Source organism: Rosa chinensis, chromosome 3 (genome assembly GCF_002994745.2).
Source record: "Rosa chinensis cultivar Old Blush chromosome 3, RchiOBHm-V2, whole genome shotgun sequence".
Taxonomy (NCBI): domain Eukaryota; kingdom Viridiplantae; phylum Streptophyta; class Magnoliopsida; order Rosales; family Rosaceae; genus Rosa; species Rosa chinensis.
The window spans coordinates 16,089,105-16,112,018 of record NC_037090.1 but is presented as its reverse complement, the minus strand read 5'-3'; the positions used below and the strand labels follow the sequence as shown (position 1 = coordinate 16,112,018).

Genomic DNA, 22,914 nt, shown 5'->3' with positions numbered 1-22,914 from the left:
GATCTTGGGTGATGGTAAATTTTGTAACTGCTAGATAGCACATTGGTAATGGTAAGATGAAGCAAGATGTGCCATTTCTTCAACGCTGTCATACATATTTCAGAAGCTGCAAATGTGCTACATTTCCATTGTTTATTATTACTTCAAAGCATATGAGAACCTACAGGTTCTCTGTGACCCATTAGCTTAAATTGCTGCATCTTCCCGTTGTTTCATCCAGAAAATGCAATCGTATTCTTTCCTCACTAGATTCACATAAATTTACAGCTACAATCTTTCAAAATGGGTGTGACTGATTAATAATGGGGTATAGACTCGAGATACCTTGACACATTGAAGAGCTCATTGCATCAGGTAGGATGAGACTTTCCCATCAAACTTGTTTCCATTTCCATGCCCACTTGAAATTGACATGGAATGGGGCCAAATTGGTTTCCAGTGTGGAAGAAACAAGATTTTCACCTGTTAGTTATGCAGCAGGAGCCTGCAGCCAGGCCTCAACAAACCCTGGTATCATATAGTCTCTGTGGTTAACCATGGCATCATGAAACTTCTATGCTGCCATCCAAGCCTATGTTCAAGCACTTCGTGAGCTGTTTTATCTGCCGATTAACTCATCTGGAATAACATCTCTGTGGCTTCTGGAGATTTGACAAAGAGACCCTTCTGGAAATAGTATGTAGAGAGCATGGAGAGATCGGCCAGTCTGTCAGAAGGGCTGTGTAGATTATTCCGAAGCATACTCAGAAATGTGTTCCCGCACATAATTTCACAGTATCGCCAGCTATGCAGATTCTCTTGACATTTCCTCTTTGTTAGCTTCTTATCGAGTGTCATACTTACCAGAAGCTCCACTGCAGGCTCCAGCTTATGAATTTATGATATTTAGTCAATAACCATGGGTCACCTTTCCCTAACTCTGCGGTTATTCCTGTGTTGTAACCATGATTCATCTTTCTGTAAATAGTATGTAGAGAGCATCGAGAAATCAGCCAGTCTCGCTCAGAAGGGCTGCTTAGATTCTTCCGAAGCATACTCTGGAATCTGTACCCGTACATAATTTCACAGTATGCTGGTTAAGCAGATTCTCCTGACAATTCTTCTTTGCTTAGCTGCTCATCAAGTGTCCGACTTACCAGAGGCTCCAGCTTATGAATTTATATTTAGCGAACAACCATGGCTCATCTATCTTCAACTCTAGACAGTCTAACTACTCTATAAAAAGTACAGACCATTGACATCTTTTCATAAAAAGAAGGGAGTAAATAATGTTGTACGTGTTCCCCCTTAAGGAAAGAGAAACCAAGCGTTGCACATCAGTAATTGAAAAGGTTCAGTTCATTCGTCAAGGGAGGAACAAAAAGTACCATATATTCTTTTTCTATACTAGTGCTTCTTGAGGCCAGACCAAATTGAGACAATTAAAACCAACATAACAATAGTACTATATTTCTCAAATGTAGTCAATACATATTTAACAAGATGATACGTTCCTACTTTAAAATCTTTTTTACAAATCGACAGGGTTCACTTGTATTAATTTACCTCGGAGCAATTATTAGAGCCTACAGGTTCTCTCAAGCAGTTAGATATTGCAGTTACAGCAGCTTCAATTGATCCATCTTCCCCCTGTTCCATTCAGCAGATAAAATCATACTCTTTTCTAAGAAAATCTGTGCAATGCAATGTCATAACAAATATAGCTACAAGGGATCGTGCAACTTCACCTTCTCTTTCCAATAAAACATATTCCCATACTTCCCAGCCAGACGACTCCAAAAGCTACGTGGAACATCTAGATCAACCAAAGCTCCCACATTGAAGTTTAGTATATTGCCTGCTCAAAAACCATCAGCATAAATGATCCATTTTAGGGGTAGTAAAATAAGCACACATAACACTGGCATGTAAAACCACTGCAAGTGGCCTAGTGGTTCTTGCCTAGTTGGGTGTGCTCCCCAACCTAGGTTTGAACCCCGAAGCTGTAAAAGTGGCCAGGCACTGTGCTGCAATGCACAGTTGAAGTATTTCACATGCACCGAAGCGGTTTATCTTGGGCCTAGGAAGCCTTTAGGTACCCCTTGACAAAGTTCAAAAAAAAAAAAACACCGGCATGTATGAATCATTTACCAAATGTGGGATCAGCAACAAACACAATAGTTCTATCATCCACTTGCCAGAAATCTTTAATCGCCAAGCCTACGTACACAATATCGATACATTGTAACTATCTCACCCAAAACCATATCAGAACCATAATATCAAAAGCAAAACCTCAGTACCAAACTCCTATCAACACTAAACACACCTGGTGTGTCAGGATAGTTCTGAGCAAGAACCCTCAACTTGAATCCAGTATCCTTCTCTATATTAGCAATCTCCTGAGCTAGCCTTTTCTCCTGAAAATTTACATACATTATACGTGAGTGGTCTTAATTCTTGAATTTCATCCCATTGCTAAAAAATACAACAACAGTCCACAGTTCGTATTAATAAAGCAGACCTGGCCATCGGAGAGGAAGCCGGCTACATCAATCACTGGACTGAACTCTTTTGGAAGCAATTCTGGCTTGTTCACCCCAACTAATGCATGAGCAACTCCTACACCTACAGAAATGTAAAGGGTTTTGACGTTTTCAGTATGCTAATATTTTATCTTGCATGCAACTGAAGAAAAATGAGAATACTTGCCTGAGAGAGATAATCCGAGCGTGAGAGCCCCCGAAAGCGCGAAATTTAAAGATTTGGAGCGGAATTTCGAAATCCAGTCATTGCTGGATTTGGTTGGAATTTGGGTTGAAGAGAGATTTGACGAGGACGTAATGGGTGGATGGAATGAGAGAGGTGAGGGTGTTTGGGAAGTGGAAGATGAACATGGAGGAAGGAGAAATGCCATTGTTTCCTGGTTCTGACAGCTGCAAAGGGCTTCCAGAGTTTCAGGATTTTGGATAAGAGGATAATTGAATAGATTTTGGTTTCTCTTTAAAATTCTTAGATATAATTAAAATTTTGTGCATTTATTTCCAGCCAATTTTACTTGTTTCCTTACAGTTCTTTACTGTAAATTAAGATTTTTTTTTTTTTTTTTTGAGAATGAAATTAAGATTCATTTGATGGGATCGATTTGGTTGAATTTGCTGCAGCTACGGGTTTCGAAGTTTTTTTTTTCACCCTGAAATTCTTAATCCATTTATGCTGAAATGTAGTTTTTTTTTTTGAACCAAAAAAAATTTCAATGGATGAACCAGCTATTACCTGTAATTTATTCCCAGTAATAAATGGATATTTTATCAGTTCCACAACTCATTTATTAATTAGGAAAAGACCTTCACACACAGGCGAATGAGATCCACACAATAATATCATTTAAGTAATTGAGACTTCGAGATGGTAATTGTATGTATGTTTTAAACACTTGTATCATAAACATGCTTGGAAGAAACTAGGACGTAAATCTTGAAGGCATGCTTTGTGGAAATTTGGACTCAAATGAGAGTCCTACAAACTGATAACCCTCTGCCACATTAGACTCTTTGAATAACAATCAGCTGAAAGCAAGAGTTCTTTTTGTACAATCTCAACCAAGTCAGAAGACTTAAATAACACTGAGAAGTCTTTTCCAAAATGACAGTAAAAGAACTACAGGGGTTCTTTTACTAATAGACCGGCAGGCAAAACCATGTCAGGAACACAAAACTTTGACTTGAGGATCACAAGACCACACGATTTGCCAAGATTTCTAATATTCACTTGTAAAGCAATGGAAGTAGCTGAATCCTGTTGCAGCGCAGCTAGGAAAGTTATCCAGGCAAATCTCCTACAACTAGGTGCTTTTCACCCTAACCTCTTCACAAGCTGGTGCCAAATCAAATAGCTTGACATAAACTAGAAATCAAGACTGTTTGCACACCTCATATTTTTCATACCATTCCCCAATTTATGCAAGTACCAGTATTCATACTAACATTAGAAGAACAGCTATGCATTCTTGCCTTCTAAGGAACACAAATTTAGTATTTTCAGTAACAATTATGTTTCAATACGAGTATTAGATGATTTACAACCAACATTGTTCACCGACCATCAACATCTCAGATTCACAATTGTTTAGATGTCAGATTGGTCCTCTTAGAATAGCAGAAGTAGATGGCAAAAAGTCTTAAGACACAAAATTCAACAACGATGAGGAAAAGCCTGAAATTGAGCAGATTTGATTTAAGCTTGCAGTACAAAAGAAGTATGATAAACCATATCACCTTCAGTCTATAACAGTTTCAGCTTAGCAAAATGATATAACAGTTCAAATAGCCATAACAAGAGCATGCCCAGAAACAGCTAAGGGAAATAAACCGGCCAGTTGATATAGTAGGCATCTCTGAGGTCCTTGTCCATGTACTCATTCCACTGCAACAAACAAAAATTTCATCAAAAATATCAACACCCATTAGATTTCACCAAAACAACATAAACCCACCAAAACTCTCAATGTCTTGCATAAAAATCAGCAAAAAGATTAAACCTTTAGGTCATAATCATCCGAAACAGCATAACATTACCTTAAATTGATAGGGCTGCCCTTTCTTCAGTGCCCTTTTCCAGTGATGCTGCTCAAACAGCATTGCCTTGTCATGCCAACTGCAACCATTTCAAATTAGCCCAAACACAAAAATCAACACAAACCCAAACCCAACAAATTAACCTAAATCACAAACTGGGGTATCAATCCAAAACTCAAAAAAAAAAAAATACACATACTTGAACTGATTGGAGAGCTGCCACATGTAGGGATTGAACAAGGTCAGCACAGAGAAGGCAGCGGATCCGATCCATATGTTCACAAACCTTTCCGGGTCGGCGTGTGGGACCCCCGGGTCTCCTCTGTAAGCGTTCCCAAAGTACTTCTCCATTTCCACACTCTCTCAGTCTAAGCCTTTCCTTATCTTCTACCTCTCCGATGAGTACAAAGCACCCTTATATAACTTTGTATTGGGCCGGGCCGGGCTAGTGTAATTAGGCCCACGAGCCCATATACCCCACGCTTGGTTTAGTGAAAAGCCTCTATAAAACAAACCCAAGAGCCCCCGACTCTCTTCATCGACTCCTCTCTTCTCTCTTCGTCCCCAAATCTCATTCCTTTTGAATTTCGAAGCCAACATTGCCATCAGGGTCTGGTGGTAGATTTATCAATTTCAATTTTTGAAAATTCGTAAATTTCCCTCCATATACCTAACCTCCTCCCCCTCTCCAAAACCCTAGTTCTATCTCTTTCTACATCCTCGTCTAGGGTTTTCGTTGTTCCTTTCAATCTGATTCGGTACTCTGCTTCTCACTCTCTGATTCATGTTTCGGAGTCTTCGAATTGAAGAAAGACTCCGAAAATTTCAATCTTTTGAACCCAATTTGTAGGGAGAGCCGTTCGGGATCGGGGTCCCCGAGTTTTCTAGGGTTTCTGAGACTGTGGTTTCTTCCTCCCTCCTCTGCTTGTATGATTCTGTTTGGTTTCCGGGAAAAGGAGGGGAGATGCACGCGTTGCGGGGGTGACGGGTTTTCGGGTTATGATGCGGGTTCAAGAAGAGGCTGAATTTGATATGAGGGTTTGAATATGAGCCATGGAGATGGGGAAAGTAGCAGAGTGAATGATTCCGGCGATGCGGCCCGAAGAGCACAACCGGGAGCTGATGAGTTTGGGCGGGCGGTTTCGAAGGTCGCCGTGGCGCAGATATGTGAAGGCGTGGGGTTTCTGGGCATCAAGGAGTCGGCTTTGGACTCCCTCGCTGACATTGCCATCAGATACCTCCGTGACTTAGGAAAGATGGCCAATTATTATGCTAACTTGGCCGGTAGGACTGAATCTAATGTGTTTGATGTTGTTAGAGGGTTCGAAGATTTGGAGTCATTGCAAGGGTTTTCGGGTGCCGCGGATGTTACACATTGTCTAGCCGGGTCGGGGACGATGAAGGGACTTGTTCAGTATGTGGGTACTGCGGAGGAGAATCCGTTTGCTCAGCCGTTGCCTAGGTTTCCGGTGGTGAAGGATCGGAGGTTAATTCCGAGTTTTGAGCAGATGGGGGAAGCTTCGCCCGGCAAGCATTTGCCGAATTGGTTGCCGGCTTTCCCTGATCCACACACTTACATTCACTCACCAATGTGGAATGAGAGGAAGACAGATCCTCGCGAAGATAAGATTGAGCAAGCCAGGCAGCGGAGAAAGGCTGAGAGGTCTTTGTTGAGTCTGCAGCAGAGGTTGCTCTGCAATGGTTCATCTCCGGGTTTAGCCTCAACCTCTGTCCCAGTCTCGGTGGTGGCGCTGGATGGTGGTAATGATGGGAAGGGATTGCAATTACAAGGGAGTGAAAGTAATCCCTTCCTTGAACCACCACTCCAGCCGGGTGAGAAAGATGTGTCTCCAGTAGTCTTACCATCAAAGCTTTCAGATGAATCGGCCAAAGGGAACCGTTCTTCTTCAGTTTTAGAGGCATTTGCCCCTGCCATTCAAGCAGTGAAAAATGGGGTATGGATGGATGGAGAGGGAGAGGAAGAGAGGAGGCTACTTCCGAATTCAAGGCCCCCTGTTCATTTAAATTTCAGACCCGTGAAGAAATTTCTTGGCGAATCATCGGATTTCAGCCTCCTAAAGAAGGGTTCAGGGAGACCAGCAAATTGGGTTTTGCGAGATGAAGAAAGGGATGAAAAGAAGAGGAGAGCTGAGTTTATTCTTAGACAATCCATGGAAAACCCACAGGAACTCAATCAGGCATAGATTAATCCATTAACTGGGTTTATCAATGGAAGCTCTGCCATCTAGGATTTGGCACTAGCAGTGGGGCTATCAATCCTTCGGAGTAGAGGAGGATCGTGGCTGTTGATGTAGAAGAGTAGGAGTGGGGCTATGGATCTTCAAATTAGAGGAGGATTGGGGTTATTGACGCTCAAGTAGAAGAGGATTGTACCGTGTTGTTCTAGTATGGATAATGAGATGTAGTGACTAGCTGTAGTCAGTCCCACTCTAACATTTTTACATAGATTTGTGGATGTTGCTTTCTTTCCGTTACATGTTAGTCTTTTGCTCTTTTGGCCAGCAGTTGAAATTGTATCACATTGAATGAATTCTATTATTCTTGAGTTTATATAGCAACAGCAACTCCCATTGCCTTTCGAGTCTATATTTGGGCATTTGGCAGTCATCTCTTTTTAATATATCCTAAACTTCTCCGCTTTGTAGGAGAAGAATTTGGAGTCAAAATCTGAGATGACTTCCAAATTTAGGTGATGGGGCTACAAACAAATCCCATTGCAATAGCTGGAAAAGCAACTAGTTCAAATAACTAGAACAGGTATCCTCTGGTTAGAAGCTACATAGGTAAAGGCAAAATAAAGTAACATAATCCAAGGAAACAAAAACAAGTAACATAATCCAAGGAAACAAAAACAAGTAGAGAAGCAGTATTCATGATTTTCCAGATGCTGTCAAATGCATATAAAGCACTAATGCGCCACATGCTGCCACTCTTCTCTCTGAAGGCTAGAAAATTAACTGAAAACAGTGTTCTGCTTGAATGAATTGAAGACCTTAATGTTTCAGCTTCAAATCCATCTCCACGGGAAATACTTTCCCACGATGGTTGAAGATCATAAAGTCTAGGTTAGCCGGTAGAGCAACTATCCTGCAGTTCAGAACAATAGGGTCGTCACATATCCAATCAAGCATCTTATACAGCATTTAAAAGTCACACCTCTGATTTCAAGTACAGAAAATGTAGACGAAATGGCAGCAACTGAGATTTTGCATCACCAAAACTACCAAAACTAGGCTTTTGCAAATCTTACACCTACAAATCATAAAAACAATTGGCCAATTGCTCTGTGAAGAGTGTACACTAATCACCTCTATGAATATGCAGCAATGCTTGATGCTTTTTTAGTCTTTAATAATGCATTACAAATTACTTCTGTGGAAGAAAGAATAAACTTGAGAACTGATACAGATGAAGGTATGGTGGTAGATCCACATTTCATATTTTTAAGTAGCATCTGTCTGTGCAAGAATGGGCTACAAAGACTACCATATATGAACAAATTATGTCAGAACCAAATGAACTCAGAATGCTTCAAAAAAGAAAACAATGTCAGGATGTTTATACGTTGCTGAGACCTATTACGACAACTGATATGTGCATTAAGGGGCAGCCCTTTTGCTCTCTCCCTCTTTTGTCTAAATTCAAGTCCTTTATCTTTTTGGTCTCTATCATTATAAAGATTTACTCTCCTCAATCCTACTACTCTCACTTTGAACTCTCTCTCTATACTTGAAATTTAATTGAACTTTGTTATGTCTTTCCAAAAACTCCTTTCAGAATACAGACATAATGTTTCAGTCCTACATACTGAAACTTGTGTCTAAGCAATAGCATTCTGATTTTCAAGATAACTATAATAGTAAACTATGTACTACATCATTACCAGAACCATTGAACACTCCCTTGTACTTGCAAAAGGCGAAAAAGTTACATAAAGGTTTCTTTTTCAATTGGTAGGAAGTGCTATACATCTTCACAACAGCATGTCAACAGGTAATAACTCTATCAATAACCCCACTACAAGGAGAAGTAAACGCAGCCCGTACCCTATGCTTGTGTTACCAATCTCCCCCAAAAACAATGAAGAGAAAGGAACCAAAAGCTTTCTCTTCAAAATAGTTAGGATATGAACAAATTTACCCTATATGTATTTTGTCCTGTTACTTCCCTCAACCAAACACATGAAAATATTAAAACTCCTTACATTCTCTCTTCTTCATATCTCTAACCGACACCTAACACTTAAAGAGTTAAAATTTAGAAGTTGCAAACAGTAATGTGCAAACTTAAGCACTAACAGTAATGAGCAAAATATCGCAAGCTCAAGTGCATAGCATAACTACTACAGATTCAATTCAACTTCCAACAAAAAAAATCCAATCACACCATGTCATCGATTTCGGAAACAAACTCTTAACACATACCTATTCTCTTCAGAATGGGGATGTATTGACAGAAACGTGCCCGGAACCGTGAGCCCTGCCCACAAACTCAACACTAACCCTAGAAGCAATTCAGCCACCACCTGTATTTCCCAGTAATCCACTCTCAGATACATAAACACTTGAACACAAAACAAAACCAACTATAGCTATATATATATATATATATATTCATTCTCAATCTTACAGTGATTGGTGGTCCTGAAAACTCCTCCTCCATAATCTTCAACAATCCCCTATCTGCAACCAAATCAAACCAACGATCCAACTATCAATCACAATTACTGCTCCGAAATTCAATTACATATAATTGGGATTATTGGGGCTTACACTGAACAGTTGAGTAAGCGGCATGAAACAGAATCAGAACTCCCAAGATTCCGACCAAGAATCCCAGACTGAAACCCATTTTCTTTTTAGCTCCGATCTCCGGTATCGGACTCTACGACGTCGTTTACGATATGCAGGGTCCCTCCACAACTTCTCACTCAGCTTCCTTCAGCTTTTTGCTCCGTTGAAGAAGTGGGCGTTCGCGACTTGGGTTATGTATGTGCCGCCCTTACAAACGACATGACGTTTTATTTTTACTATATGTCGTTTCTCTCGTCATCTTTCCCATAACCAGAAAAAAAAACCACTTGGGTTTTAGAGCTCTGCTGGGTTCTCATACTTTGCTTTACATGGGTCTACTTGTGAATCTTCTTCACCTTTCTGCATTTTCATCCATTGCTTATAAACCTCACAGTGTTGAATATCCCAAAGCAAATGTAACAATTAAATGTAAGGTATAAGGTACTACACTGATACTAGTTTTACGGTCTTACTGGGATAAATTTCATGTTTTTCTTGTTTATTAGTTTTAAATTTTATTTATCTGAACTGGGTTTTTGCTCTTACAGGCCTATGGAGGAGAATTGGATGCTTTGCCTCACTTACAAACTCTTAGAAAATTTCCAAGGGAGGAGCTTGTTGAAAAAGTTGCCCTGGTCAGATTTGACTCTACCCTTTTGCTTCAGGAACAAGAAAAAGAACAAAGATTTCAATCCAATGCTGTTTTTACCATTAAGTATTTACACCAGTCCGGGGCTAAAGTAGTTCTTGTTAGTGACTGGAGTGCTAAAACTAATCCTAAAGTGTTTGCTGCACAGTCTGTTGCAGGTATATAATGCCACTCACTAATGTTAGTTTCGTTACCAGCATTTCTATGATGATTATGAAGTGATGTTAGTGTTGTATTGTGATCAATATTTCAGATTGATTTAGTGTTTGATGGCTCCATATGTAGGTTTCTTGTCATCAATTCTTGACTACAAAGTTGTTCCGGTACAATGCATTTCTCATAACACGGTATCAAAGACAGAAGGCTTTGAAAAAGCAGATATTCTTCTCCTTGAGAATCTTTCTGATTTTAGAGGGGAAGTTGCCAATTGTTCAAAATTTGCTCGAGTTTTGTCATCGGGAGTTGATATCTTTGTTAATGACTACTTTTCCCGGTCTCATAAGATTCTTGCATCGACCTGTGGAGTTGCTCGTTTCTGTTATGCTTGTTTAGCTGGTTTTCACTTTGAGGAGTCCCTATATCACCTCAGAAGGCTTGCAGAAACTAGTACAAAACCTTATGTAGCAATTGTATGTCACCATTGCTTGTATATGAGTTTGAATTGTTGTGTTTGGTTCGAGTCATGCTATATACTTAAAAAATTTATAATCTCGGCAATGCAGATTGGAGGCAGTAATCTTTCTGATAAAGCCGCTGCTGTGCATACCTTAGCTTCTATATGTGATGGGTTAGTGTTTGTTGGAATGATGTCATTCCAAATAATGCATGCATTAGGGCTATCTGTTCCCTTGAATTTGGTGGAACATGGAGCACTTAAAGAAGCTTTAGATATAGTCCAGTTTGCACACAATAGAAATGTACAGATCCTATATCCAAACGACTTTTGGTGCAAGAATGATCGTCATCCGAAGCAATTGGAAATATATCCTGCACATGCTATTCCGGATGGTGAGACTGCATTTGATTGACCAATAATATGATGCCATTCCTTTCCTAAATGTTCAGAACATGTATGAATCGAGTATTTCACTGACCGTTCTTCTTGTTACAATAAGATAGTTTCAAGTTCTGATGTTCTAGACGTGTATCACACTGTCATTGATTTATTATGACAAAGAATTGTGAAACTGAGTTTTTGATTCAATTCTTTTCCGTCTATTAGGGTGGGTACCTGTTGACATTGGGCCTGTATCGTTAGATGGAATAAACTCCATTCTCACTAAATGCAAGGTAAGTTTAAATACTTTTGAAGTATTGTCTTACAGATTAAGAATTATCTTTTAGCTTTTAACCATCAGTAAACATTGCATCTTGAGGTGACAGCATAAAGCTGTGCAGTTTTAAGGTATAGAATGCATGTAGTGTTCATAACAATGTGTTGCAGTACTATATCTAAAGTCTAAGTCCCCAGCCTTGATGCAGCCGTGGAGACGGTCTATCGGGCTGCAAAATCATAACCACTTCCACTTGGCTCAAGTTTCATCTTGAAGTCATATTTATCTTCTTTCGTGATGGCATTATGTTCCCTTTTGTGTTGAACATTCAAGTATTTGTAGTAGCTGGCTTTGTCATGGACACATAGTCAGACCTCCCTTATATCTTTCAATGAACTGCAGAAAGTTACCTGGATTGGTCCAGTGAAGTTTCATACGAACAGCGGCACAAAAGGAGCTTCTAAAGTGGCGCAATTGCTTAATCAACTAAGTCGAGGCAACAGCAACATAACTGTCATTGGCAATATGGCATGTCAAGCAATGGTGAAGGAATCAAATTCCATCTTTCACTTGAATATGTTAGAGAATGCTTCAGTTGTATGGGAGTTTCTCAAAGGAAGAAAACTTCCAGGCATCATGGCTTTAGATAGAGTAAGTTTTGCAGTTTTCTTTCATAAAAATTCCATGTTTTAACAGCAAGCTTTAAAGACTGTCAATGGAACAAAGTTACATGTCATGTGTCCCATCATGATCGGAAAGAACATCTACTAGTCTAGTTTCCATACCAGTATTGCTATATTTGTGCATGTTTATTATTAGATTGTAAAACCCTCATTCTGATTACTGTTCCTCAACAAACCACCTGCATGGAACTATATTAACTGCATATCTTAGGACTCTTGCCTCATATTCCGTGATGGTGGTACTAGTTCCTACCATAAGGGCCATTAACTCAGTACACTTGGCTTAGATAGACATCTAGGTAGTGAGGAGCTGTTGCATCAAAATATGATTTCTTCTCACCTAAAAGAGCTAAGACATCACTCATGCATCGGCTTCAAGATAGTAGAGGTACAACTTGTCCAGCATTCCATCCTACTATTTTAAAAATAGTGTCAAAATTCTTATAATAGTCCTTTAGTGCAGGCATTCCCTTTTGATATTGACTGGAAGGCAGCCTATTCAGATCCTGCTCAACCTTTGGTGGTTGATATTGGAAGTGGTATAGTATTTCATCTTCTTTTCCCTTGGTTTTCCTTTTCCACTTATTGTTGGACTTTGGTTCCTTATAATACATAAAAAAAATAAAAAGAGTAATACAAGGGTTATTTTTTTCTCACAAGCTAAAAGGATGTAAGTGACAATAACTTACAATTGGGAGAAACAGATGCCCTGGCTTGTTTAGTTAAAGTAATTGTATAATTTTGGAGAACCTTTTACCATTTAATCACAAGATTTTTTTTTTTTTTTTGGTGTTTAGGATTCAATCAGAAAGTAGTTCTAGTAGTTTTGTGTTCTTTCCTAACTCCAAATAATATTGACAGGTAATGGAATGTTTCTTTTCGGGATGGCTAAAACAAGGAAGGATTTGAATTTTCTCGGTTTGGAGATTAATAAAAAGGTCTCAGGGATTTGGAAATTTTGTATCCTATTTGCTTAAATTCCTACTATTTGACTAATGGTACATTTTCAACTCTTTTTCAGCTGGTAAAACGTTGCCTGGATTCCAGTCATCAGTCTGGTATAAGAAATGGGTAAGGTTGTGCCTTAAGCTGTGCAAAATTTATGGCCATGTGATTTCATGGTCCTGTTGCCTTCTGCATAATCTTGATGTGACCAGCATTTCTTTTCCATGTGAATGTCTGAATAACATGCAGCATAAATGTGTGTTCATTAGTGTAAGTTGTCATTTGAATGAAATCAGCCAATATATGTGTGTCTGTGTATTGTCGAGTTTGAGTTTGGAGAGTAGGAACTGCAGTATTTTCATGGATAGAATTGAGCATGTTGAAAATTTTGGTTCTGGCTTCATCATCTAAGCCATGTTTACCTTGTTTTTCTGTACTTTAGGTACTTCATCGCAACAAATGCAACATCAACATTCCGCTCCATAGTTTCTAGTTACCCCGGAAAGCTAGTACTTGTGTCAATACAGGTTGGGATCTTAACTTTATGTCTATTATCAACTTGCAGTGGTTGCTTGTTTTCTCTAGTATTTTGGTGATGTAACTGTGCCTGTCAGCACAATATACTATCTGTTGAAGTTAAGAAGCTACAAGTAGATGTCCATTTAATTTCATGCATAATGAAGATGTACCGTCATTTGGAAAGAGATTGTACACCAGATTACTTTCATTTCAGACCTTCTTTGTATGTGATTCTTTTGATCTTTCATTCTCTTCTCTATAGTTAATTTGATCACTTCCAAACAAAATCCTTTAAGAGAATTACCTCGTGTCACATATCTTTACTCTGTTAAAAAAGGATTATTATGTTTATTATATTGTTCTCCATCACTTGGTTCAAATGACATTGCAAGTAGATGTGTAGAACACTATGTTTGATGTCGCAAATTAAATGCATTTTCTTTCCCTTATAGTTCCATTGTCCTTGCCTTGATTGCTAATAAGTATCCCAGATTTGAGCCTGGATCCTCAAAGTGGGTTTGGGGGATTTCTGGGTATCAACCAAAAAAAAAAATTGATAAGTATTCTTCTCCCCATTTAGTGTCCAAATCCTGATTTCAACGAACCAGAACATCGATGGAGAATGCTGCAAAGGTCATTAGTCGAAGCAGTTGCTGATATCCTTACAGTTGATGGAAAGGTAAGACTACTTTGCAACTGCTCTTCCGTGAAGCTCCATATCAATTCTGTAATCACTTTCTTTTCCCCTCTTCACCCTCAAAACCAACCACTGTAAGTGATGACACCATGTACTCCAGGATGCAATGTAAGACTTAGAACTACATAAATCTAGAAAAACTATTTATGTTAGCCACATGACAATTCTTACTCTCATTTGCTAGGTGTTTCTGCAATCTGATATAGAGGTTGTCTCTGTGAGAATGAAGGAACAGTTTCTGAGACATGGCAAGGGCAAACTTACTATTGTGCATGAGCAAAGTTATGCCATAAATAATGAAGGGTGGCTCAAGGACAATCCATTCGGGGTTCGGTCAGACTGGGAACAACATGTCTTAGATCGTGGGGCCCCTATGTACAGATTAATGCTTTGTAAATCAGCCTCAAGTGAATGAAGTTACTGCAGCAGCCAATGGATGAAGCTGGCTGCACCTTATACCACTAGAACTAGATGGATATATCTTCTCAAGTCAATGTGGTCCAGGATCCTTTCTTGGGGCATCGATTTGTTTCTCCAAGCAATGTTGTCTTTTAATGGTAATGGATGTGAGTTGCTGTCTTTTTGGGATCTTTTTAAACTACAAATGGCTAGTTCCAGATTCCTGGCTTGCACTTAACCTAATAAATGGATGATAATATTTTTAAGTTGTCTTGTAGTATAACATTGTTTTAGGTTGAGTTTATTGAAAAATGTCATTAAAATATGCTGAGCAAATATGCAAACTGCAGGGTTCAAGAGCTTTCAAAGTAAGAGAAATGATGGTGGGATGAATGGAAGCTATTGGTGAAGTAGATGCTGTTTCAATAGAACAAGGACTGAATTTGTTTGAGAATACTACCACATGATTAAAGTCGAACCCCCGTGTCTGTATGGCAAAGGAAGCAGCTACAAGCTCCATAGCTATCTCAAGTTACTATCTGTTGTATTGTTTGATCATTTTGATTATCATTATGATTGTTGTAACTTGTCCATAACAATTTTGGATGCGTATAATGTAAATCCCTGGGTTTCAGAACAATGTGATTCTTTTTTCATTAGTCCACTCCTTCAGTTCCTACTTCCGACTGTCATGAAATCCCTTTGAAATTGAATGCCAATATAGCCTGCATAAGCATGTCTGCAACCAAAGGTTTGGCAACAAAATCAGAATGGGTTCCTTGATTTTGTTTCTACTTTCTATTTGATATAATTAATTGCTTTTCTGTAGGGTGAGATGCCCTCCTCTTTGGCTTTTCTCTTTCTTTTGACATTTTGCTTTCTTATACTAACACAAACACATGATAGAGAGGTTCTTTCTTTAAAGGCAAAATATGCTCTTCTTTCTGAGAGATGCTACTATCATTACCTACATTGCATGTGCCAAGTCCACTGCTGGACTTCTTTAAGCAAGATTGCCTTCATTGTTGGCAATTTATCCCTTGGTTGAAGTATGCATTGATAAAGTTGAAAGGTATTAGTCTTCATCATGTGAAGTCACATATTCACCCACCCTGTAAATGTGGTTGAAACAAGACTTTAATTTGAATTCATCACACATGATTATGAATAATTACATCACTTATCTCATGAATCTTAAAAATATCATCTTTAGCATGTAACTTTTGCAATTTATACAAATACAAATGAAATTTTATAGTGTTCTAGAGTATTGAAACTCTAGAGTCAGAAGCCGTTAGATTAGTCATTGTTTACGATATGTATGATACAATAAGATAATCTAACAGCTCCCAGTTCTAAAGTATTGAGCACTGACATTTTGAAATTTAAGATCATCGTATTAATCACTGTTTGCGGCATGTCCCACACAATAAACTAATCAAACGACTCATAGATCCCAAAACTATAGAACACCTTAAAAAACACCCTATACACAAAGGATGTGATCGAGTTTCCAGTAATTATTGGAATCAACAGAAGTATAGAAGTGTGAGTTTTACAAATCACAACTGTCAAAACTAGGCCTTGACACATCACACACACAAATCCAAGTTGTAAAAAATTAGGTCACATTGAGTAACCCAACCCTATGATGTTCATGTAACATGTGTCTCACAATCCCTAAAACAGAAGCAAAAAAAAAACCCAGTCGGTGGATACCATCCCAATAAATCAATAATCCTAATTTTTCGACCCCCCTCGGTTTTTCCTAGAGTAAAACAAAAAATAAAATAAAAAATTTAAAAATCGTTTCTTTTCTGGGCTTAAACGTCCGTCGGAAAATTGAGTCTGCATTTCATTGATCGCCGGCGGAGCTTGTTCCTTCTGTTCTTGGGTTCTCTGGATTCTCCGAAGCCTCCTTCAGGTAATTACGAGTGTGAATTTTGCAGATTTGTGGGTTATGTGATTGAGATAGCTTTAGTTGATTCTTCGTTTTTGCGTAGCTCGAAACCCTAACCCTCGTTTTTGGCTACTGCGAAAGTCGAGGAAATTGGAATTAGGGGAAAATTTCTTGAGTACTTCGTTCTGTAATTTTTTTTTTTTTTAATTAACTTTTTTTGGGATGAAGGTAATTTTTAGAAACTGTGTTGCAGAGTTGAGTTGAGGTTGTGATTTGGAATTCTGGATCTGTAGAACGAGTTTTTGCAGAAGAGAATTATCGTTTTCCAGCATTTTTTTAGATACCAAACAATTTTTTTTTTTTTGGTTCATTACTGGAGTTCAATTGCTTGCTTTAAATTTGGTGAAATAGAATGTTGAACATGCCAATGTAGGCTTTAATGGCTTTAATTTCTGAAATATGATACTGGGCTTTGCTAGCATGATGTGAATTCTAGTATTTATGGTCTGTTTGGGTTGATAGATTTGCTTTTGTTAGCTTTTTAAAACAGTTTGGTTGATACTTGTGAGCTTCTATGTATGCTTGATGGAGTCATGTTTGCAAGGATTTGGATTACCCAAACTGGGGAAATTTATAACTGATCTTGAACTAGGGGATTTGAAATTTAGATAGGATTACCTTGATATAACTGAATCTTTGGTTCATGGATCATGAGGGCGTGCGAAGATAAATCAATAGGTTGCTGCATCCTACTAGTTTAACTATGTCTTTGTTTACTGCACTGATATTTCCATGAGAAGCTTAACTCATTAAAATGTCGGATTTGTAGCAAGTTTAAGGCAACAAAGTATTGCTCGAACCAGAACTTGAGCATGTAGGTTTGGGGTCAACAGACATCATGGACAGTGAGGCACACCCGCGTCAGGAAAGTATTTTGGTTCAGGAGGGAGATCCTGCTTTAGCCCCATCCACCTCAAACCATGTTGCCATTCAGCAGCCTGGTATGTTATTGTAATCAATTATGAATTTCATTTTACTTATATTGGTTTTCTGATGGTTAAGTGACCTTCCGAGGTGCAACTTTGCATAATACAATTGTTGTGAATCTGCAGTTAAAAAACCAACACGGCAATGGGCTGCTTGGACACATCAAGAAGAGCAAAGTTTTTTTGCTGCACTACGACAAGTTGGCAAGGTATGCCATTGTCCTTTCTTATCTTGGCAATAGATTATTTCAGCATATATGGATCCCTGACTTCATGTATTTTGATTGCAGAATTTTGAGAAAATCACTTGTCGTGTTCAAAGTAAAAACAAGGATCAGGTATTTAATAAAACTATTACTTTTGACTGTTTTCAGCCAGTGGTTCCTGAATTCTTCTGTCAACATCTTGATTTTGATCATCTGTTTTTTTGTGTCTTTCCCTCCATGCTTTGCAGGTCAGGCATTATTACTATCGTCTTGTGAGGCGTATGAACAAGCTGCTGGGTCCAGGATTATATTTGGATTCCAGAAATTCTAAAGATACTAATGCTGCTATGCTTAGATGGTAAGATTAATTATTAATCAGGTTCAGTTTATTGGTTATGTATATGTTCTGAAATTTTCGAGATTGAAGTTGGATTTAGATTTTTTCAGTCACTTTGGGCCTTTGGGGGCATTTGACTTAAAATCTTCTGTAGAGAGCTATTGTTGATATATGGCTTACGGACAACATGATTGACAATTATCTGGTTTTCTTGACATATAGGAACGCAAATGATTTGCAGTTACATATAGGTCTTATTGTACAAGTTATTATCAAGGATAAAATTGTGTAGATGTTTCTTATAATTGCGTGACCCTGTTACAGGTGGTCTTTGCTGGAAAAGTATAGCTGCAAAGCATCAAAGCTTCACTTGAAGCCCCGACGGTTTAAGATTTTTATGGAAGCATTGGTTAGTACATTCTACTATTTGATCCATGAATACTTTACTAGATTCGGTGATTGTAGAGTACAATTCTGCTCACCACCATTAAACCTTGCTGCACTGTTATCTCCACTCATCATGTGTGATGTGTTTTAACTTTCCTGAGAATTTCAATTGCACCTATTAACCATGGTTATCCATGATAAGGTATGTGACACATGATGGAGAAGTGGGGAGCAAAATTGAACTCTATATAATGGTGATACGTTTTGCTTATGCTGGACCAACTAACATGTTTTTCTTATAAAGGAACACCAACTCCTTAAAGACCGGAAGAAGACTGTCAGGAAACGGCCTTCTCAGGGGGAAAACTGCCCTCCTGAGGCTCCCAGCACTGTCTCAAATCAGAGTAGACCATCGGAACATGATCGTCCAGTTAAACTTGTTCTCGTTGACAGTCACAATATTCAGAAATCAGGACCTGGAAAAGCATCATTAAAGCGCAGTGGAAGCATAGGTGTTAATCGTGGCAACAAAGGAGATGCAAGTACCATGAAACCTGCTAGACAACGACGTAAACCAGGTGATCTTTCTGTTTGTATACCTACTTTGTAGATACCAGTCACTTTCTCTCTTCAGAAGTTAGGATATCTGGCCCCCACATATTGATTAATTTTGGGGGTCAGTAGTTGAATTCACAGTCTTCTTGCTACAGTTCAGAACTATATTCCGAGTTTATGTTTTGTCTCTCAGTTGTGCATTGTCTTCTAAGTCATTGATGTGCCTTTTGTTTTTATATTTCACAGTGATGTAAGGATGGGCATGAATATCTGATTTCAACTTTGGATGAGCCTAGATGAGTCTAGTGTCCTCTTTTTCTGCCACAAAAAAAAAAAAAAAAGTGATCTGTTATCCTCTTAATAGAAGAGGATAATCCATTGGATTTGGACTTTTGACTCTGTCTGATTAGATTTTTATACAAGTCTATCAATGCCTTATTGACTTACATAATTTTTCTTTTCAAACTAACGCTCCTTTGTCAAGTGTAATTGCTGTTCTTGCCCCTTTGAACTGAACTTCTGGGTTTTGTTCCTCATATTTTCTTTGGCTGTGAAGAAAATTGACTTATTTTCCTTTAAAACGTAATTAATTCAAATGCTCTGCAATTTCTTCTTTACATGTAAAGCTATGATGAGGTATTGCTTCCTGATTCAGAGATAATTTGTGGTATCAAGTACTTTTTGGAAATTTTGTTCTCAAACCAAGCAGTAGTACCTCATTCTCAATCTAAGCAAAACTAATATGCTCACACACTCACCTTATTGAGTAAACTCTGGTTCCTAATTAATTAGCAGGTGTTGTCTCTTCAACAGCAGCATATAAAAAGTGGGAGAAGGCTGCAATTGCTGGGGTTTCTTTGGTTGCAGATGCTGCTGAGCACTTGGAGCGAACAATCGATAAAGATGTTGGACAAGACAAAAGCAGTGCAGGTGAATCATTTCCTACCCAGATTGTCTCTTTTCTATGTTTATGAAAAAGAAAAAGTACAAATAGATACAGTCGTGAAACATTTCTTAACAGTTTTGTTTTTCCATTGCATTTCCAGAGAAAAATAGTGCTGTTCCTGTTGGAAATTTTCTGCCTCCTATGCCCAATTTTCCACAAAATATTTATGCAGAGAACAACATAAACAACTCTGTGAAGCTTAAACTCCAGTTGTTCCCAATTGATGATAGTACTCGAAAAGCCTTGGAAATGGTGAGCAGCAACATTACTTATATTTTCAAGTACAGTTTGTTATAAATTTTTATCACCGGATCAGTTTTCAGCTCATGTAAACAAATTTGGCTTTTTAATCTGTCGCAGGATAAACATAATCCTCACCTGGAGCTTACGCTCCCTACTCGGAAAAAGATATCCTCAGTTATGGAACACCTAAATCGCAAATGGGGAAGTTCAAGTGTGGCATCAGGAGAGCTAATGCTTTTCCCTAATAGTGTCCAGCAGGATTGTCCAACAGGCTATCTGAGATGGACACAAGACTCAAATGTCAGTGCAGGAGATGTATATGCTATGATTGGAAGCCCTCCAGTTTTCCGATTAAGGTTCCTAATTTTTCTTGTTCTTTTTTTTTTTTTTTTTTTTCAACTCCCAAATTACAACACATTAAGTCACTATGTAATTACTGACTTAACAATATCTCCTTGCAGGTATGGTTGGTTCTCCACTACTGAGCTTGGATCTGTTTCATCGCAAGCACCTGTAGCATCTTGCACGATTCCAGTTGAGCATGATATGAATGTGGAGAAGATGAAGGATCCTGTATTGGAATCAGCATCTATTTCTCCACTATCAGCTAGTAATCAATGTGTAGATATCCACAAAGACCTCTTACCCTCAGTGACAAAAAGTCATTCTCTTGCTCAAACTTCAGCTGGTGAGCCCAACCAGAAGAATAACCTTGAGGGAGACCCTACAGAAAGTGCATCATGGCATGAGAAGGTTGCAGGTGATGAGGGTATCTTAAGACATCAAGGAGAAGTGGTAAATTATCCTCTTTCCCATGCTTTAAATGTTAATATGGCTCATAGGCATACATATTTTCAGCTACTTCACTTATACACAGAAGTGGAACTTCTTATTGTGATTTTTATGCTAGAAATGCTTTATTTGGATTTTTCATGTTAACCTTTTATCTTATCTGTTTTTTCTGATCATTTAATTTGTTTTTATATACCTAGGATGGCCTGAGATTACATAACGGCACTGCACTATCAGCCAAAGAGTGGGCTGATAGCCTAACCAACATTAGTGTTGGAGATCTCCTTTCTGGGGTGCCTCATGATCTAGATGCTAACTGCATTGATCAACCTCTTGCTGGAAGGTCCCAGTGTCTTCCGCAGATCCCATTTAGCTGTGATTCATTTGATGCTGCGATTGCTGCTCATATTTCTAGACAGAAGAACAAGATGGGATGTGAGCCTACTATGGTATCCCATGTATCGTCCATCTGGGATGCTGAAGAAACATGTGATGCCTTTGTGTTTCAAAAGAATTCGGCTTTCCGTCAACAGTCTACGAGTTCATCTGGTGTTGCTCCTCCAGGGGCCTGCAAACTGATGGCTAGTACAAGCTTAGTGGGCTGTGATCGTATGGTTGAGGTATCATTTTATAATATTTTCTTTTCTGGTGTCGACATAATATTTTTGTTTCTCAAGTAATCATAGTGGCTGGGAAATAGGAATACTAACACGAGTAAATTACAACTTTCCTGCAGGACTTACCTGCAGTAGAGAGGCCAATTAATGATCCTCAACGAGATCCTATGGATGAGTGTCAGTCTGATCCACATATCCTAGAAAGTTCAGTGAAAGATTTCAACGCTTTAGCAGATATATACTGGGTATGTTTCTTTTCCAGCATTTTATACTTTCAACTTTAAGCTCCATGACCCTCCTATGACTTATTGAATTCTGCACAAACCTGCCCCTCTTGTTTTGTCAAGAAGCAGGGTCATTTTGCTGAAGCTAAACAAGTGCATTTATGCGTGTCTTAATTGAAATCCTGTCAACAAGGGCTAGTGGATTCATAAATTTTAATTGTAGTATATGCAGGCATTTTTCAGCTATTTTGTGGATATTTCTGATTTTCGTTTTCCTCTTTTGTACAGCCTGAATCATTAGGACCATTAGATTTGGAGCTACCATCATCTAAATACCATAACGAAGATTTTATTCTGAACGATAGTCTCAGTGGGCTGAACCGCCTTATTGCCAGCAGTCTGGATGCATTTCAAAATTGCTCTTTCTTTGGTTCAAACAAGAAAGAACCAACGCCATCAGTTGAGGCTCGAGAAACTATTTCCTTCTCAGATTTTAAAATTGGCAATGGAATTTGAAATCTGCCGAATCAAATATTAGGGATAAGATTTTCTTCATGCTGGGGCTTCAGTTCAGTGACTATAACATTTTCTCAGTTTAGCTGACTTCTTGAGGATCACATGCCATAGGTGTCCATGCTAGCCCAAACGGAATTTTAGCTGGGTGTACATTTCTCAGATCAAATGACTTCAATTTGTACAAATTAGAAATGAAATTAGTGGCAAATTATTACTCTGCTCACCTTTTTGTTTGTTCTTCTTTTTGTAAATTGTATCTCAGAGCTGATGTATGACCTCTGCAACCTGACCAGATGAACTTGTTAATGTTATCTGTACATTCTTCCATCTTCAATTATGTTCTGTAGCCTATGTTGTCGATTTTGTTTCGACTTTTCAGATGCTTTCTTCGTGTGATTTTTCTAATAATAGTGATCATGTAGAGTACATGTTATTGAAGGCTTGTCCTCAATAGATTCGTATTTTGGATTTTAGTACAATTCAATTGCTTTACTCTTCTGTTTGTTGAGAAAAGGCGTATGACCAGGTAGTAGTGGATGAAACAACGTAATTGATTTGTCGAATTATGAGATTACTACGTAATTTGGACTTCATGCATCAGAGGATAGGACATATTCGTGATTGAGCATCAATTTGTGGATTGAAACTAATATAACATTATTGCCTCAA

General features: G+C 38.5%; 6 protein-coding genes across 10 annotated transcripts; 3 read left to right on the top strand and 3 right to left on the bottom strand.

Annotated features, from left to right (window-relative positions):
* Positions 1-1,421: 1,421 nt before the first annotated feature.
* LOC112191264 (thylakoid lumenal 15.0 kDa protein 2, chloroplastic) lies at positions 1,422-2,977 on the bottom strand. The gene is made up of 6 exons (XM_024330597.2): positions 2,692-2,977; positions 2,504-2,607; positions 2,309-2,399; positions 2,131-2,199; positions 1,728-1,837; positions 1,422-1,629 (listed from the first exon to the last, which is right to left on the bottom strand). The coding sequence occupies exons 1-6, from the start codon at positions 2,894-2,896 to the stop codon at positions 1,537-1,539; spliced, it is 672 nt and encodes a 223-aa protein (XP_024186365.1). The 5' UTR covers positions 2,897-2,977; the 3' UTR covers positions 1,422-1,536.
* A 1,206-nt stretch (positions 2,978-4,183) lies between these two features.
* Positions 4,184-4,959, bottom strand: LOC112191266. The gene is made up of 3 exons (XM_024330599.2): positions 4,756-4,959; positions 4,557-4,635; positions 4,184-4,404 (listed from the first exon to the last, which is right to left on the bottom strand). Exons 1-3 carry the CDS (start codon positions 4,905-4,907, stop codon positions 4,336-4,338), a joined length of 300 nt encoding a protein of 99 aa, XP_024186367.1. The 5' UTR covers positions 4,908-4,959; the 3' UTR covers positions 4,184-4,335.
* A 127-nt stretch (positions 4,960-5,086) lies between these two features.
* On the top strand, positions 5,087-7,132 carry LOC112191263 (transcription initiation factor TFIID subunit 8). Its single transcript, XM_024330596.2, has one exon. The coding sequence runs from the start codon at positions 5,603-5,605 to the stop codon at positions 6,758-6,760; it is 1,158 nt and encodes a 385-aa protein (XP_024186364.1). The 5' UTR covers positions 5,087-5,602; the 3' UTR covers positions 6,761-7,132.
* Positions 7,133-7,297: 165 nt separating this feature from the next.
* On the bottom strand, positions 7,298-9,548 carry LOC112191265 (membrane magnesium transporter). The gene is made up of 4 exons (XM_024330598.2): positions 9,350-9,548; positions 9,207-9,259; positions 9,002-9,102; positions 7,298-7,664 (listed from the first exon to the last, which is right to left on the bottom strand). Exons 1-4 carry the CDS (start codon positions 9,426-9,428, stop codon positions 7,571-7,573), a joined length of 327 nt encoding a protein of 108 aa, XP_024186366.1. The 5' UTR covers positions 9,429-9,548; the 3' UTR covers positions 7,298-7,570.
* Positions 9,549-9,635: 87 nt separating this feature from the next.
* On the top strand, positions 9,636-15,214 carry LOC112191262 (phosphoglycerate kinase). Of its 2 annotated transcripts, none has more exons than XM_024330594.2 (13): positions 9,636-9,804; positions 9,919-10,177; positions 10,305-10,648; positions 10,742-11,027; positions 11,242-11,309; positions 11,696-11,944; positions 12,440-12,515; positions 12,838-12,914; positions 12,998-13,047; positions 13,364-13,448; positions 14,021-14,119; positions 14,322-14,694; positions 14,887-15,214. In XM_024330594.2, the coding sequence occupies exons 1-12, from the start codon at positions 9,700-9,702 to the stop codon at positions 14,550-14,552; spliced, it is 1,929 nt and encodes a 642-aa protein (XP_024186362.2). In that variant the 5' UTR covers positions 9,636-9,699; the 3' UTR covers positions 14,553-14,694; positions 14,887-15,214. The 2 variants fall into 2 exon arrangements, with proteins under 2 accessions (XP_024186362.2, XP_024186363.2); XM_024330595.2 differs by having other exon boundaries at positions 14,322-14,703.
* A 935-nt stretch (positions 15,215-16,149) lies between these two features.
* Positions 16,150-22,623, top strand: LOC112192036 (TSL-kinase interacting protein 1). 4 transcript variants are annotated; one of them, XM_024331548.2, is made up of 14 exons: positions 16,150-16,460; positions 17,266-17,437; positions 17,549-17,631; positions 17,713-17,760; positions 17,877-17,986; positions 18,290-18,374; positions 18,657-18,930; positions 19,700-19,837; positions 19,954-20,105; positions 20,214-20,452; positions 20,558-20,891; positions 21,089-21,508; positions 21,625-21,750; positions 22,018-22,623. In XM_024331548.2, the coding sequence occupies exons 2-14, from the start codon at positions 17,335-17,337 to the stop codon at positions 22,243-22,245; spliced, it is 2,340 nt and encodes a 779-aa protein (XP_024187316.1). In that variant the 5' UTR covers positions 16,150-16,460; positions 17,266-17,334; the 3' UTR covers positions 22,246-22,623. The 4 variants fall into 4 exon arrangements, with proteins under 4 accessions (XP_024187316.1, XP_024187319.1, XP_024187318.1 ...); XM_024331551.2 differs by having other exon boundaries at positions 16,151-16,460; positions 19,724-19,837; XM_024331550.2 differs by having other exon boundaries at positions 16,152-16,460; positions 19,721-19,837.
* The last annotated feature ends 291 nt before the right edge of the window (positions 22,624-22,914 follow it).

Excerpts from the sequence above, each read along its gene's own strand:
- LOC112191264 (XM_024330597.2), bottom strand. The coding sequence starts at position 2,896 with ATGGCATTTCTCCTTCCTCCATGTTCATCTTCCACTTCCCAAACACCC. Across the intron at positions 2,200-2,308 it reads GAACTATCCTGACACACCAG|GCTTGGCGATTAAAGATTTC; the intron begins GTGTGTTTAGTG and ends TTGTGTACGTAG. Across the intron at positions 1,630-1,727 it reads TGTTTTATTGGAAAGAGAAG|GGGGAAGATGGATCAATTGA; the intron begins GTGAAGTTGCAC and ends TGAATGGAACAG.
- LOC112191266 (XM_024330599.2), bottom strand. The coding sequence starts at position 4,907 with ATGGAGAAGTACTTTGGGAACGCTTACAGAGGAGACCCGGGGGTCCCA. Across the intron at positions 4,636-4,755 it reads CAGCTCTCCAATCAGTTCAA|TTGGCATGACAAGGCAATGC; the intron begins GTATGTGTATTT and ends AAATGGTTGCAG. Across the intron at positions 4,405-4,556 it reads GGCAGCCCTATCAATTTAAG|TGGAATGAGTACATGGACAA; the intron begins GTAATGTTATGC and ends TGTTTGTTGCAG.
- LOC112191263 (XM_024330596.2), top strand. The coding sequence starts at position 5,603 with ATGAGCCATGGAGATGGGGAAAGTAGCAGAGTGAATGATTCCGGCGAT.
- LOC112191265 (XM_024330598.2), bottom strand. The coding sequence starts at position 9,428 with ATGGGTTTCAGTCTGGGATTCTTGGTCGGAATCTTGGGAGTTCTGATT. Across the intron at positions 9,260-9,349 it reads CGCTTACTCAACTGTTCAGT|ATAGGGGATTGTTGAAGATT; the intron begins GTAAGCCCCAAT and ends ATTTGGTTGCAG. Across the intron at positions 9,103-9,206 it reads TTTCAGGACCACCAATCACT|GTGGTGGCTGAATTGCTTCT; the intron begins GTAAGATTGAGA and ends TGGGAAATACAG.
- LOC112191262 (XM_024330594.2), top strand. The coding sequence starts at position 9,700 with ATGGGTCTACTTGTGAATCTTCTTCACCTTTCTGCATTTTCATCCATT. Across the intron at positions 9,805-9,918 it reads ATGTAACAATTAAATGTAAG|GCCTATGGAGGAGAATTGGA; the intron begins GTATAAGGTACT and ends TTGCTCTTACAG. Across the intron at positions 11,028-11,241 it reads TGCACATGCTATTCCGGATG|GGTGGGTACCTGTTGACATT; the intron begins GTGAGACTGCAT and ends TCCGTCTATTAG.
- LOC112192036 (XM_024331548.2), top strand. The coding sequence starts at position 17,335 with ATGGACAGTGAGGCACACCCGCGTCAGGAAAGTATTTTGGTTCAGGAG. Across the intron at positions 17,987-18,289 it reads AATGCTGCTATGCTTAGATG|GTGGTCTTTGCTGGAAAAGT; the intron begins GTAAGATTAATT and ends ACCCTGTTACAG. Across the intron at positions 20,892-21,088 it reads TAAGACATCAAGGAGAAGTG|GATGGCCTGAGATTACATAA; the intron begins GTAAATTATCCT and ends TTATATACCTAG.